At 43.8% G+C, this 15,904-nt stretch overlaps 1 protein-coding gene across 6 annotated transcripts in view; it reads left to right on the top strand.

Moving 5' to 3' along the window:
• DNAJB6 (DnaJ heat shock protein family (Hsp40) member B6) overlaps positions 1 to 15,904 on the top strand; it is a 79,815-nt gene that overhangs the window by 36,690 nt on the left and 27,221 nt on the right. For all 6 annotated transcript variants that reach the window (XM_035254260.3, XM_035254255.3, XM_078343338.1 and 3 more), the window contains 3 exons: positions 9,211 to 9,342; positions 12,424 to 12,565; positions 13,420 to 13,490. In XM_035254260.3, the coding sequence (XP_035110151.1) occupies positions 9,211 to 9,342; positions 12,424 to 12,565; positions 13,420 to 13,490 (345 nt within the window). The remainder of the gene's footprint in view (positions 1 to 9,210; positions 9,343 to 12,423; positions 12,566 to 13,419; positions 13,491 to 15,904) is intronic.

Here is a 15,904-nt window from a genome sequence, read left to right as displayed (position 1 = left end):
CCCGGCCCACTGGTTGTTCCTTTCTATGTGTAGTGCCTCTTTCAGGAGCTCTTGTAAGGCAGGCCTGGTGGTGACAAAATCTCTGAGTACTTGCTTGTTTGCAAAGGAATTTATTTTTCTTTCACTTACGAAGGTTAGTTTGGCTGGATATGAGATTCTTGGTTGAAAGTTGTTTTCTTTAAGGATGTTGAATATTGACCCCCACTCTCTTCTGGCTTGTAGGGTTTCTGCTGAGAGATCTGCTGTGAGTCTGATGGACTTCCTTTGTGGGTAATCCGACCTTTCTCTCTGGCTGCCCTTAGGATTTTGTCCTTCATTTCAACCCTGGTGAATCTGACAATTAGGTGCCTTGGGGTTGCTCTTCTTGAGTAGTATCTTTGTGGTGTTCTGTGTATTTCATGGACTTGAATATTGGCCTGCCTTGTTAGGTTGGGGAAGTTTTCCCGGATAATATCCTGAAGAGTATTTTCCAGCTTGGATTCATTCTCTCTGTCACATTCGGGGTACACCTGTCAAACGTAGATTAGGTCTTTTCACATAGTCCCATATTTCTTGGAGACTTTGTTCATTCTTTTTTACCCTTTTTTATCTAATCTTGCCTTCTCATTTTATTTCATTGAGTTGATCTTTGACCTCTGATATCCTTTCTTCTTGGTCAGTTCGGCTGTTGAATCTTGTGCGTGCTTCGTGAAGTTCTGGTGTTGTGTTTTTCAGCTACATCAATTCTTTTATGTTCCTCTCTAAGTTGTTTATTCTTGTTAGCATTTTGTGAAATCTTTTTTCAAGTTTCTTAGTTTCTTTGCATTGGGTTAGAACATGTTCTTCTGGCTCACAGAAGTTTCTTATTACCCACCTTCTGAAGCCTGATTCTGTCAATTCATCACACTCATTCTCCATCCAGCCTTGTTCCCTTGCTGGTGAGGAGTTGTGATTCCTTGTAGGAAGAGAGGCATTCTGGTTTCGGGTGTTTTCATCTTTTTTGCACTGGTTTCTTATCATCTTTGTGGATTTATCCACCTGTTGTCTTTGTAGTTGTTGACTTTTAGATTGGGTCTCTGAGTGGACGTCCAGTTTTGTTGATGATGAAGTTATTTCTTTCTGTTTCTTAGTTTTCCTTCTAACAGTCTGGCCCCTCTGCTGTAGGACTGCTGAGGTCCACTCCAGGCCCTGCTTGCCTGGGGATCACCTGCAGCAGCTGCAGAACAGTAAGGGTTGCTGCCAGTTTCTTCCGCTGTCTTTGTCCCAGATGGATACCTGTCAGATACCAGTCTGAGCTCTCCTTTATGAGGTGACTCTTTGGATATATGAGGGTCAGGGAGCTGCTTGAGGAGACAGTCTGTCCTTTATAGGTGCTCAAGTGCTGATCTGTGAGCTCTGTTGTTCAGAGTTGCTGGCAGGTACATTTAAGTCAGCTGCAGCAGAACTCATAAACACCCCCACCCCCCCAGGTGCTCTGTACCGGGGAGTTAGGGCTTTATTTATGACTTTCTGTTGTGCTGCTGCCTTTTTTCAAGGCTGCCCTGCCCAGTGAGAAGGCAGCCTAGTCACTGTCTACCTGTAGAGGCTTTTCTGAGCCGCTGTGGGCTCTGCCCAGCTGCTGTGTGAACTTCCCCTGCAGTCCTGTTCATACGGGTGTAGTTAGGGCTGCCTCAGCAGTGGCGGACCTCCGTGGTGGTGGACTGCCTCGGTAATGCTGGTCACCCCTCCCCCACAGAGTTGGACTGTGAAACTCTCAATTTAGAGCATTTCCAATTGCTGTTTTTTTTTTGTTGTTGTTGTTGGGGTGGGACCAGTTGAGCCTGATCACCTGGCTCCCTGCTTCAGAGCCTTTGTTGTCTTCCAAGTGTTCCAGTCGCCTGTTAAAAAGGCGCTGGGATCTGTGTGATTTTATTTTTTTTTCCCCCGTGCAGCGACCCACTGTGCCGGCTGAAAAAGCCGCGCTGAAGTTCGTGGTGGCACTTTTTTGCCCAGAAATCTCCTGGCCCAGCTCCCTGTTTCAGTCCCCTTTTTATTCAGTTGAATGGACAACTCTGTTTGCCAGGACCTCCAATCGCCAGCTAAAATGGCTCCTGGACCTATGTATTTTGTATGGAGAACTGCTGCGCCGGCGACCCGTGGGGCTCCTCTGCCTGGGAATCTCCTGGTCTGTGGGCAATAAAAATCCGTCTGGAAATGCGGCGTCCAGTCACCATCTGAGCTTTCCCTGGGAGCTGCAATCCTGAGGTGCTCCTAATCGGTCATCTTGGATCCTTCCCCTGTCATGGCCCCCTTAATGCATTGTTCTTAGTATTCCTCAGGGAATAGCAGGTTACTGTGAAGTTGTAAAGAAGCTCTTGCTGTACGATGCCCAGATCATTGAAATGGAAAGAATGTCGCTGAAAAGAGTCAAACTTGTAATCCTTGAAGAGATTTATTCTGAGCCAAATACGAGTGACCATACCTGTGAGCCATCAGGAGGTCCTGAGAATGTGTGCTCAAGGTGGTCGGGGTACAGCTTGGTTTATACATTTTAGGGAGGCACGAGACATCAATCAGATCACACCTGTAATGCCAGCACTTTGGGAGGCCGAGGCAGGCGTGTCAGTTGAGGTCAGGAGTTCCAGAGTGGCCAACATGGTGAAACCCTGTCTCTACTCAAAATATAAAAATTAGCCAGGTGGGATGGCAGATGCCTATAATCCCAGCTATTCTGGAGGCTGAGGCAGGAGAATCGCATGATCCGGGAGGTGTAGAAGAGGTGGTGAGCTAAGATTGCATCACTGCACTACAGCCTGGGCCACCAGTCTTGAAAAATAAAATTACATTGTTTAGGTCTAGATAGGCAGAGAACTCAAAGCGAGAGTGGGGCAGGGGAGCTTCCAGAGTATTGGTGAATTAAAACAATTTCTAGTTGACAATTGGTTGAGTTGTCTAAAGACTTGGCATTATTAGAAAGGAAATGTTGAGGTTAAGATAAAAGATTGTGGAGAAGGTTTCTGTGAAGTCTCCTAGTGGCTGCCCTTAGACACAGTAGATGACAAGTGTTTCCTGTTCATACCTTTAAAGGTGCTAGACTCTAAGTTAATCTCTTCAGGATTGGGAGGGCCTGGAGGAAAAAGGTCCAGCTATGTGAATAGAGTCTGTACTGATGCACATTTTCCCCCACAGAGGACACTACATGATGATTTCAAAATATGTCAAACATATTTTGGGGTAAAATATTTTGATTTTTTTTGGTCACCTAATGTTACGCCAGAGTCAGATTGGAAAGTAAGTCACAACATACAGGGTTAAATAAAACCCGTATGATGAGAATTTATGGTTTGTAGGGCATGACTCCCCAGGCTCCTTAGGAATTTATTTGGGCAATATAAAAAAAAATTCAGCTTAGTCCTCAGTGCAGTCTGTTTCAAGTAATGTTGGTACTGCAGGATACTAAGTTTTGTTAAGGTTTGAAGACTCATTTAAAGATGCTTCTAAAGAGATGAGCATACATGTTTGCTTTGCAGAGTCTGCATGAGTCTATAGAAACTGCCCCTGGGGGAGAACTGACTGTGGAGACTGGCCAGAAAAACCTGTCAAGGTTTGAGCAGTCTCCTCCCCTGGGGTGGGCTGGGGTGGGGTGGGGACCCCAGGTCCTCAGCTGATTGGATGAGGCCCATACACCTTAGGGAGGTCATCTGCTTTTCCCAGTCTCCTGATTCAAATGCTTATCTCATCCAGAATCACTCAGAAGGACGATGTGTCTGGCTCAATATTTGGGAACTGTGTGCATGGCCTAGTCAGCCTCAACATGAAATTAACCATGTTTCCAGCTTAGCACCCATGTGCATCTCCTTAGCCGAGGCTTAACCTTCAAGTGAAAACAAGAGCGAGATCATAGCCACCTAACATACCACTGTCCTACAGACTACAAAAAGTGCACTAGCCCCCTGCCCAGTGGAGGTCACGTCCTCCCGTGATAATTACCGTTCTCCTTGATACCGGCTAACTTGATAGGCAGTACATACACGTTATGTAGGAGGATAAGGGAGGGAAGAGAACTGATGTTTGCTTAAATAGAACCTGCAGAGATTACATATGACAAACATTGTTAACAAAATCAGGAGGAAATACTCCAGACGATGGTCCTCGTTCCTGTAACTGGTTCTGTGGACACAGCCAGCATTTACAGCCACTTCCACTGCTCATTCTGTGTTTCCATGGTCTTCAGCAAGCATCTCCCTGGTTGTGTGTGTGTGTGTGTGTGTGTGTGTGTGTGTGTGTGTGTGTGTGTTTTGTTTGTTTTTGTTGAGAGGGAGTCTTGCACTGTTGCCCATGCTGGAGTGCAGTGTTGGAATCTCAGCTCACGTGACAAGTAGCTGTTCCTTGAAATAAGGACTTGTCTGATCGCAAGTGGCAACTTTTAACTGTATAGAATTATAAATACTGAAATTACTCTAATGTTTCTTGGCACTGTTTCTGTTATAAATGAGACTTCATTTTTAGGATAACTTGTGATTTTATTTTGTTTTTTTGAGACAGAGTCTCACTGTGTCACCCAGGCTGGAGTGCAGTGGCATGATCTCAGCTCACTGCAACTTCGACCTCCCGGGTTCAAGCGATTCTCCTGCTTCAGCTTCCTGAGTAGCTGGGATTACAGGCATCTGCCACCGAGCCCGGTTTATTTATTTATTTTTTTCTTCTTTTGTAGTTTTAGTAGAGATGGGTTTCACCATCTTGGCCAGGCCGGTCTTGAATTCCCGAACTCGCTTCGGCCTCCCAAAGTGCTGGTGGATTACAGGTGTGAGCCACCACATCCGGCCCAACTTTCGATTTTAATATTTGAAATTATAGGAGTCAAAATTAAGTGAATACCTGAATTGTAGAAAATTATATTTAAGCTACACAATGTCAATAGAGAAATAAGATAAAGAATTTTTTGATAAAAGAAAATGGAGCATAAAAGCATTGGTCTTCTCATAACATACTACTCAGCCAGCTTTTGAGGTAGCTTCTGTAGATGACAATTTTGTGGTTATGCACGTCATTGTCTTAATTTAGCTTAGAATGCAAACCAGTTAAGATTTGGTTAATACCGGTATCAATCAGATGTTGGCTCCACATGCACCCAAAGGTCAGTGCCTTTTGGACAGCTTTTAACGGTTTGGTTGGAGCATACACCTGTATTTTCAGCGACTCGGGAGGCTGAGGCAGGAGAATCGCTTGAACCTGGGAGGCGGCAGTTGCAGTGAGCTATCTCACTATTCCACTTCAGCCTGTGCCATAGAGTGAGACTCCATCTCAAAAACAAAAAAGATTGTAAAGCAATCTTTTAGCATTGATAAATGGGGAATTGTGGAAGGATTTAAGTGTTGGTTTAGGGATTCAGGTGTGGACAGTAAAAATGTGGCCACAGGAGTGCCTTTCTTTGCATCTCACTGTTAAACTCTTACCCAGGTCGGAGTGCAGGGGCTGTTGACAGGTGTGATCATAGCTCCCTGCAGCCTTAAGTTCCTGGGCTCAGCCTCCCAAGGAGCTAGACGTGTGCCACCACAGCTGACTAGTATTTACATTTATTGTAGAGAAAAGGTCTTGCTGTGTTGCTTAGGTTGATCTTGAACCCTTGACCTCCAGGGTTCCCTCCTGCTTTGGCCTCCTAAGGAGCTGGAACTACAGATATTTGCCAGTGTTCTCAATTGATGGCAATGCAGAAATGCCTTCTTTTTTTTTTTTTGAGATGGACTCATGCTCTGTTGCCCAGGCTGGAGTGCAGTTGGGCGATCTCTGCCCAGTATATCGTCCACCTTCGGGGTTCAAGTGATTCTCCTGCCTTAGCCTCCTGGGTAGCTGGGATTACAGATGCCAACCACCACTCTTGGATAACTTTTTTGAATTTTTAGTAGAGACAGGCTTTCATTATGTTGGCCAGGCTGGTCTTAAACTCCTGACCTCAAGCCTCCTTGTGATCTGCCTGCCTTGGCCTCCCAAAGTGGTGGGTTTATAGACAGTAGCTGCTGCAAATGCCCAGAAATGCTTTTTCTTTTTTTGAGCCAGAGTTCCGCTTTCGTTGCCCAGGCTAGCAATGGTGTGATTACGGCTCATTGAAACCTCTGCCTTTCAGGTTCAAGTAATTCTCTTGCCTCAGCCTCCCAAGTAGCTGGGATTACAGGCATGCACCACCATGCCTGGCTAATTTTGTATTTCTATTTTTTATTTTATTTTATTTTATTTTTTTTTTGAGACGGAGTTTCGCTCGTTACCCAGACTGGAGTGCAATGGCGTGATCTCGGCTCACCGCAACCTCCGCCTCCTGGGTTCAAGCAATTCTCCTGCCTCAGCCTCCCGAGTAGCTGGGACTATAGGCATGAGCCACCATGCCCAGCTAATTTTTGTATTTTTAGTAGAGATGGGGTTTCATCATGTTGACCAGGATGGTCTCGATCTCTTGACCTCGTGATCCACACGCCTCGGCTTCCCAAAGTGCTGGGATTATAGGGGTGAGCCATGGTGCCCGGCCAATTTTGTATTTTTAATAGAGATGGGGTTTCTTCATGTTGGTCTAGTTGGTCTTGAACTCCCAACCTCAGGTGATCCGCCCGCCTCGGTCTCCCGAAGTGCCAGGATTATAGGCGTGAGCCAACATGCCTGGCCCGGAAATTTAATGGTCACCTCCTAGGGGAGATGTAGAGTCATTGCATAATCAGTTTTAACTGTATTTGTAGTGTTTCTGTTTCTTCACCAGGTAGATACATTGTAGATAGGTCAGAGTACTTAACTGACACATGCAGGCTGTGGCTGTATATTAGAAAGTTACTAAGTAGAATGCTTGGATTTTATTTGAATTGGATGAAGTTTTTATGTCCTGGAGAAATTTACAAAATGTTCGTAGTTTTAGATAAAAGGTTATGATTTAATATCTTTGCTTTTGTTACTGTCTTTGAGACGGATTCTTGCTCTTTTGCCCAGGTTTGAGTGCAGTGGCTTGATTTCCACTTATTGCAACCTCCGCTTCCCAGGTTCAAGTGATTCTTCTGCCTAAGCCTCCTGAGTAGCTGGGATTACAGGTGCCCAATACCACGCCAGGCTAACCTTTGTATTTTTACTAGAGATGGGGTTTCACCATGTTAGTGAGGCTGGTTTTGAACTCCTGACCTCAAGTGATCTGCCCACCTCAGCCTCCCAAAGTGCTGGGATTACAGGTGTGAGCCATGGTGCCCGGCCTTATTCTTGCCTTTGATAGAACAGTGGGCAGCAGTCAGAACTGTTTGCAAAGTACCTCTGACTGTCTTCACCTGATTTTGTTTGCGGGGAGGCATTGACTGGAATATAGGTAGGAACTTGCACAATCAGTAACTGTTGGAGTGACGCCTTGTTGGCATACCTGTTCCAGCACTCCTCCTCTTGGTCTCCCCCTTGAACTGGCTTGTGGGTGAAGGTTGGCATGGGGTGTCTGGGCACTGGCTGTGCATGCCTTCTTCCTCTCCTGTCTCTTGGCCACCTCTTCCAAAAAGTCACCAGGGACCAGCTCTCCCAGTGTTTGCTTCTTCAGTACCCAGCGTCTTGGACTTGGCATTGGTTAAAGCCGACTGGCGAGTTTCATTTCCATGAGCTCTGTAGTAGACCGGTGTGGACCTCTGTTCTTCCTCGCTCTGGGAGCTTTCTCAGCCGTTGCTCCTCGCTATTTGCTATTGCGGGTCCTGAGGGTACCCAGCATCTAGGGTTTTGGGTGCTCACCTGTACATTGATTCTTTCTGGCTGTGGGCAGAGTCACCTCAGGTGCTGCTTTTCTCCAGTGACTTAATTTTTTTGTTGTTTTTGAGACCCGAGTCCCGCTCTGTTTCCCAGGCTGGAGTGCAGTGGATCTCAGCTCACCGCAACCTCCGCTTCTCTGGTTCAAGTGATTTTCTTGCCTCAACCTCTGGAGTAGCTGGGAGTATAGGCGTCCATCACTACACCCTGCTAAGTTTTGTGTTTTTAGTAGAGACAGGGTTTCACCATGTTGGTCAGGATGGTCTTGATCTCTTGACCTTGTGATCCACCTGCCTCGGCCTCCCAAAGTGCTGGGATTACAGGCATGAGCCACTGTACCGGGCTTGGTCATTTAATTTTTTTAGTAGACACAAAGTCTTGTTATGTTGCCCAGCCTGGATTCAAACTTCTAAGCTCAAGGAATCTCCCACCTCAGCCCCCTGAGTAGCTGGATCAAATCATTCTTGTTCATAAACCTCAGTTGCTTCATAAATCTTGATTTCTGCTTAATTTCAGTACCCTTGTGTACTGTAGGATTGATTGATAGAATATTTGTGACTCAGATGTACCCGCTCCGGCCGGCAGGTCGGCTGCACTGATTCTGTAGTTGCTTGTGGCCTTTTTCTTTACCTTGCATGCATTTATGTCTTAATGCATCTATTAGGATTCGTTGCTTTTATCACATATTTCATTTTTCTGAAAAAATAGAGTACTTATGAATAATGCAGAACCCAGGTTAAGTAAAAAGGTTTGTATACTTTAAGAATTTTCAGTAAGTACTCTTTGATTGATAACTGAGGCAGAGGAGACAAACGGTCAGTACCGATGCTTATTTTCAGGAGCATTTTGTGTTTCCAGTTGGCAGCATGATGCTTCCTTGTGTCCGTGGTTTTGTTGAGACACCTTCAAGTGTAATCCTAATGTCTGCTGGTTAGCATTTGATCAGATTTGATTGTACTTAATCCTTATGAGTTTTTTAAGACATCGAAATTAGAGTAAAAGGAATTTCCTTTGCCTGGGCTCATGGCTTATGTGGCCATACCATTGTGCGCGCGCGCACGCCGGGTTCATCCACGTTTCTGTTTGTTTCTGAATTGCTTTGGAGAAGGCAATTCAGACTCCAGGGAATAAGACAGCCTCAGTGTGAAGCTTTTCACACTTATGCAGTGGTTGTAGCAGGATGTAAATGATGTGAAATGAGCTGATTTTGAAGTGCATATCGATGCTCCGTAAAGTGTGTGTGTATACCTGCTGTTTTTAATTTAATTCATTTGATATGATGTGTTCGAATATAATGTGTTGAATTCAACTAGCAAAACTGTTGGTGAGATGGTATTTCAGTTACTCTGTAGATACACTGTTTTGTTACTACCTGTTTTCTAAATTTTTGTTTCTGAATATGTTAAAAAACATTCATCTATTTTCTCTTATTGTAGCTATCCCATGAGGAAAAAAACTTGGAAAAAAGACTTCATCGTGTGTGTTTGTGTTTGATTTTAGAAGACCCTTTTGAGGAGTTCTTTGGGAATCGAAGGGGTCCCCGAGGAAGCAGAAGCCGAGGGACGGGGGCGTTCTTCTCTGCGTTCAGTGGATTTCCATCTTTTGGAAGTGCATTTCCTTCTTTTGATACAGGTATTAAATCCCTAGATTTAATCTCTATTGCCTTAATAAAAACAGTTAGTACTTATAAGGGTAATATTCTTTTAGTTAGAGCACTTTAAAATACGTGTATTCTTTTTTTTTTTTTCCATTGAGATGGAGTTTTGTTCTTGTTGCCCAGGCTGGAGTGCAGTGGCATGATCTTGGCTAAGTCTGCCTCTCAGGTTCAAGCGATTCTCCTGCCTCAGCCTCCCAAGTAGTTGGGATTACAGGCATGCACTGCCATGCCCTGCTAATTTTTGACTTCCAAGTCTTACTTAAGAAATACATTTTATAATACATTAGCTGTCACAGATAGTTTTTCCTTTGCTGGATCTGGGCAAAGTCAATGAAAAAATTTCTGGGGAAAAAAAAAAACAATAGTTTTAGATGGCATTAAGAACAGTGTGATTCATGGAAGGAAGGAGGTGAAAGTATCAACCTGAGCAGTAGTTTGGGAAGAAGTTGATTCCATTCCTCACGGGTGACTGAGGAGTTCAGAACTTCAGTGGAGGAAATCATGCAGATGTGGCAGGAATAGAAAGAGAACTAGAATTTTTTTTTTTTTTTTTTTAGTATGAAATGTTTTTAATCCTAGAAAGGATGCCATTGCTAGTAAAACTAAAGAGGGGAAAGTCAACAATAATGAAATTAAGGTTTTTTTTAAAATTCAGTGAACACATATCAAAATGCTCAATGTTGTTAAATGACATGATATAATTTATCCACAGAAGACATGTTCTTATTTTTTTAGTAGAGATGGGGTTTCGCGATGTTGGACAGGCTGGTTTCGAACTCCTGACCTCAAGTGATCCACCTGCTTCGGCCTCCCAAAGTGCTGGGATCACAGGCGTGAGCCGCCGCGCCCGGCCTGTGTGTTCCTTCTGCAGCATAGCATTGTAGAATTTGCCAGCTTGTTTTGGTGCACAGATCTGCGCTGCATAACCTCCATTTTCTCCTAATCTCCTACGATTGTCCTTGGAAATCTTACTGTGAATACGATATGCAGGATGAGAATGCAATGAAATTCTTAGTTTAAAAGAATGTATATTCTGGGTTAGTATATGGAAAGTAACGCACCTGGAAAATCTCAACTAACCTTCATGCTTTCTAACCTCCTTTGCAGTTAAAATGAAAGTACACAAATGGGTAGCATCCTCGGAGTGTCCCACTGATGGAAACGCTGCTCATAGACTGGAGCAATATGAAAATGTGTGTTAAGCCTGAAGAATTAGAATCCCACTTTTCTCTCAAACTCATCCAGTGTCTCTTCACAGAGGAGTTTGGTTTTTTTTTTTTTAAATACAGAGTCTCACTTTTAGTGGGTGCCCTCTTAGTGTAGTGGCATGATCTCGGCTCACCACAACTTCCCGCATCCTGGGTTCAAGTGATTATTGTGCCTCAGCCTCCTGAGTAGCTGGAATTACAGGTGTGCACCACCAGGCCCAGTTAATTTTTGTATTTTTAATAGAGACAGGTTTTGTCATGTTGGCCAGGCTGGTCTTGAACTGACCTCAGGTAGATCTGCCTGCCTCGGCCTCCCAAAGTGCTGAGGTTTCAGTCATGAGCCACCACATGTGGCCTGGAGCTGTTGTTTTGATTCTCTCATTTTTATGTTTAAACCTTCACGGTAAGAATTGGGAGAGCTTGTAATACAGCATTCCGCCCTCATAAGGTCAGAGTTTTATTTTCTTTCAACATTGTGCTCATGCAGCTAGGCAGATAGTGAAGTCTGCTCGATTGGACCTCAGTTCAGATGTGCTTTCCCTCAACAGAGCCTCTCATTGATAGGATGCAATATGCTGACCACAGGTTAAAAATACCATGTAAATAGTCCTTTTTAAAAGTATTCAGTGGCTCCTGTGTGGGGCTGTTGTGCAGCAAGCTGTCCCCACTTCTGAGGTGCCTTACAAAGTATCATAAGAATCAATACTTAGGTAGGCTTCATCTAGACCAGCGCAGTAGCCACCAGCCACATGTAGCTCCTGAGCCCTGGAGGCCTGGCGACTCCACAGGGAGATCAGTGCGAGTGTGAAACAGTCACTGGATTTCAAAGACTGAGCATGGCAAGCAGTGTAAAATACGGCGAACAATTTTGATTTTTTAAATTTCCAGCTGAAATATTTTGGATATACTCTATTCAATACTGAAATTAATTTCACTAGTTTCTGCTTTTTAGTGAACTCATTAGAAAAGGTAAACTTAACATACCTGGCTCACATAGTTCTTCAGGACACCATGAGTGCTAGACAGTGTCAGGGCGTAGATGATGAATCATGTTCAGAGTATGCGTCATTTGTGTTAATGTGAGCATTTTGGAAGCAACGTGAGTATTCAACTCTAACCAGTAGACCAGGTTTAATACCAAAAAGAGTTTGCTTTAGTGTGATGTATCAAGCTTTTTAGTGTCCACAATGTGATTGCGTCCATAACGTGTAATTGAGAATGGTGCCTGTGAACTGTAGAACCATAGCTTTTTCAGATGAATGCTTGTAACATTCCCTCTCAAATGAGCTTTTTTAGTTAGTTTCTTATTCTCTGTGGTCCTGTGGCAAAGCAAAGGGAAGCCAGTTAGGTTTGCTATTCTGTGGTGGTGAGGTTACTCTGTTGGTGTCGGATAAGGATATCCATCACAGCCCGTGGAGTTGACAGGCCACGCCGAGGCAACATAGCTTAATATTGAGGCTGGTCTGCTGGTTAGAGCTTAATACCAGTCCTGGTTCAAAGGTTAACGTTAATGCAGATGACACGTGCTCTGTCGTGCCAAGCAGACCACCCACGAGCAGGGCCGGCCTGTGGCATGTTGGCACTGACGGTCTGTGTGAGGAGACAGAGAGGGGCTGCCCTGAAGCTCTGTGGCGCTCGTGCTCCCCTGGAACCCCCGCTGAGGGATTTGAGAGGGTCTTTTCCCCTGGGACCACAGCACTTCACTGGAGGCCTTATTAGTGCCTGGTGTGTTACTCATTGGTTCCATGTCTTAACGTTAGATAATCTACTAGTGAATTTTCAAACTCTAATCTTTGCAGTAGTGATTGACATATTCCTCTAAGCATTTTCTTTTCTGTTTTCCTGTAGGATTTACTTCCTTTGGGTCACTGGGTCACGGAGGCCTCACTTCATTTTCTTCTGCATCGTTTGCTGGTAGTGGGATGGGCAACTTCAAATCGGTATCGACTTCAACTAAAATAGTCAATGGCAGAAAAATCACTACAAAGAGGTACTGTAGCATTCGGTATTGCACATTGTTAGTAAGCAGGCATAACGTTTCACTGGTGCCCTGTTGCACATCTCCCAGAGTGTGAAGTCACACACGTGGCTGTGTGCCGGATGTGGCACCACATCTCCCAGAGCGTGAAGTGTGCCAGATCCGGCACCACATCTCCCAGAGTGTGAAGTCACACGTGGCTGTGTGCCCCATCTTGGCACCACATCTCCCAGAGTGTGAAGTCACACGTGGCTGTGTGCCCCATCTTGGCACCACATCTCCCAGAGTGTGAAGTCACACAGGTGGCTGTGTGCCCCATGTGGCACCACATCTCCCAGTGTGAAGTCACACAGGTGGCAGTGTGCTGGATCTGGCACCACATCTCCCAGAGTGTGAAGTCACACATGTGGCTGTGTGCCCCATCTGGCACCGTGAAAAACCGTTTACTCTACAGATGCATTCATGAAGGCTTTTTCTCTTTAGTTAAAGTTGATTTATTAGAAGGAATCTTTAGAGCCGTATTTTATGTGTAATAATGTGTTTAGTAAGTTTCCGCGGCAGTGTTAAAATGGTAAAATGGAAAATCAATAATAAAGCCTTTCCTGTTTTATCTGTGCCTTTATTTAACATTCACCTGAACAGCTGAATGAGTGAATATCAGAGACACAATTTGTTTTTGTCAGGATAATTCTGTTTTAGGAAAGGAAGATGTATTGTTCACAGGTTGGCTTCAGCCATGTTTTTTTCAGCCTAGAAATTACTTATATTCATGGTGTACTGCAGTAATGTCCTTAAAACATACTTATTTACCCTCACACATGTATTTATGTTACCAAAAAGCTTCTTAAATGAATTTTTTCCTACAGAATTGTCGAGAATGGTGAAGAAAGAGTAGAGGTTGAAGAAGACGGCCAGTTAAAGTCCTTAACAATAAATGGTAAGGAGCAGCTGCGGCGCTTGGATAACAAGTAATTCAACGCACGCGCTTAACAGAAATGTTAAACTATAACAAGCACCATTTGAGGATTAACAGGAACATTTTTTTGAAGATTTCAAACGAACTCGACTTTCAGTATAATTGTACCTAAAGTATTTATAAACAGCTCATCGGAGCCTCTATTTGTCATAGACTTTTGAGTTTATTGTTGGGACCACATAATAGGACCATTTTTTTTTTGTCTTTAAAATTGTTGTAAATCTCTGTATGCACTTTGCTTTTTTATTAAACGTACTCCAAGGTGAGTCTTGACTCTTTAGTGTAGGACAAGATTGTACACTAACACCAGCATGGACCTGCTTTTCATTGTGTCTGAAATTGTGAGCCACGTAGCGTCGGCCTGCTGTGAAGTTAACATGGCCAGGACGAATCTTCTACAGAAATAATTTCCATTTTTTTCAGTATTTAGTAGTGAAAGATATTAATGCATTAACGGTAATACATTTCTGGTTTAATATAAATTACGGATGTTTTCTAGTTGTGCATGAATGCTGGCAACTTAGTAAGTTTTGACAATTGTTTAAATATGTAATGTTAAGCTTAGGTTTAAAAAAGTAAAGCTGGTAAACCGGGTGTTTGTCATTTGCTTAAAAAAAAAAAAAAAAAAAAAGAAAATAAATTTGAATGTGTTGGTGCATTCTTCCTGAGTGGGATCTGGAGCCTTCTTGTGTCCGTGTGTGATTTGTGCCTGGGCTTCCCTAGTGTCACTTCCATAGCGTTTTGTGATGTTCATTCCGGTGGATGCCACACCTCAGTTACATATAGACATTTTCTTCAGTATATTTGGAGTATATGAAGATTTTCATATTGTGAGTTCCTATTTAGCAATCGACTAAACATTTAATTACAGTTAACATTTCTACAGGGGTGGGAAGAAACTACTTTATAATTTTCACTCTTAAAGTATGTTCTAGTTTTTAGGATTTGATTGATGTAAGCTCACTTATGGAGTGAGGTGCGATGGCTTACTCCTGTAATCTCAATGCTTTGGGAGGCCGAGGTGGGTAGATCATCTGAGGTTCGGAGTTCGAGACCAGCCTGACCAACATTAGCTGGGTGTGGTGGTGGGCGCCTCAGTAATCCCAGCTACTCAGGAGGCTGAAGCAGGAGAACTGCTTGAACCCGGGAGGCATAGGTTGCAGTGAGCCGAGATCATGCCACTGCACTCCAGCCTGGTGACAGAGGGAGACTCTGTCTCGCAAAACAAAAAAAAAAACACAAAACACTTAATGGACAGTATGTATGGTACAGTCATGGAATGATTTAGGAGTGAGCAAAAATAAAGGTATTTTGTTTCTCAGTTTGTAGTATCTTTCTTGATTACCATTAGTAGTTAGAATTCTAGCCATAGTGAATTTTGAACTAGACTTTTAATTTAAAAAACTCTGTTTTGTTTTGGAACTAAACAGTGTGAAAGCTACTAGAAGGATAGACATTGCCCTGACAACAGCACGTCCGTGCTGGCATAGCAGGAGGGCATGGAGATTGCTCAGGATATGCCAGAGCCTCTAAGGAACCTGACGTGCTGTCACCCAAAATAAGAAATGTAAGGAATTTCATAGGTGCTCAAAACAGCATAGAAACAGTTAAGTATTTGGGGACAGTTGAACTACAAGAAGAACACGAATGATGTGCTTGTCTGTGTTGTATCACGCGGCACTTGGCATCTCTGGATGAGGTAGGTATGCAGCCATGGCACATGCAGGAAAACAGGAAGCGCCCTCTAGTGTGGTAAATCTCACCTCACAACTGGAATCGGAGGGTTATAGAGCATCCTTTTGTTTATGCTACCTGGACAGGTGGCTTCTTTGTTACTAAATGAGAAATTCAGGTAGATGCTCTGGACTTCAGGTTTTATATTTTTCGTTAGTGCGTGGGATAAGTCAGTGCAGCAGCCTCGAGACATCCAGAAAGAATACGTAAAAACGAAAAGCCTTGTCCTGTAATGTTGAAGTCAGCTAGGAGGAAGTTTGCCACAGCATTTTCAAACGCGTGGATGTTCTGGACTTTGTGGAGTGTTTTATGCAACTCTGAACAGTAGGCTCAACGTGATGTTACTGGTAAAGTGCGTTTGACTCCTAAGGTATCTCTTTGGTGAGAATTTTGAGGGGGAGGGAGCATTCATTTGCATTTGAGAAAATCACTTTTTTTTTTTTTTTTTTTAAATTTTGTGACAGTCTTGCTCTGTCACCCAGGCTGGAGTGCAGTGGCATGATCTTGACTCACTGTAACCTCTGCTATAACTGCCTCCCAGGTTCAAGCGGTTCTCCTGCCTCAGCCTCCCGAGTAGCTGGGATTATAGGTGTGTGCTGCCACACCCGGCTAATTTTTGTATTTTTATTAGAAACAAGGTT

Source organism: Callithrix jacchus, chromosome 11 (assembly GCF_049354715.1).
Source record: "Callithrix jacchus isolate 240 chromosome 11, calJac240_pri, whole genome shotgun sequence".
Taxonomy (NCBI): Eukaryota; Metazoa; Chordata; class Mammalia; order Primates; family Cebidae; genus Callithrix; species Callithrix jacchus.
The sequence above is the reverse complement of the archived record's forward strand: the minus strand, read 5'-3'. Positions and strand labels throughout refer to the sequence as shown.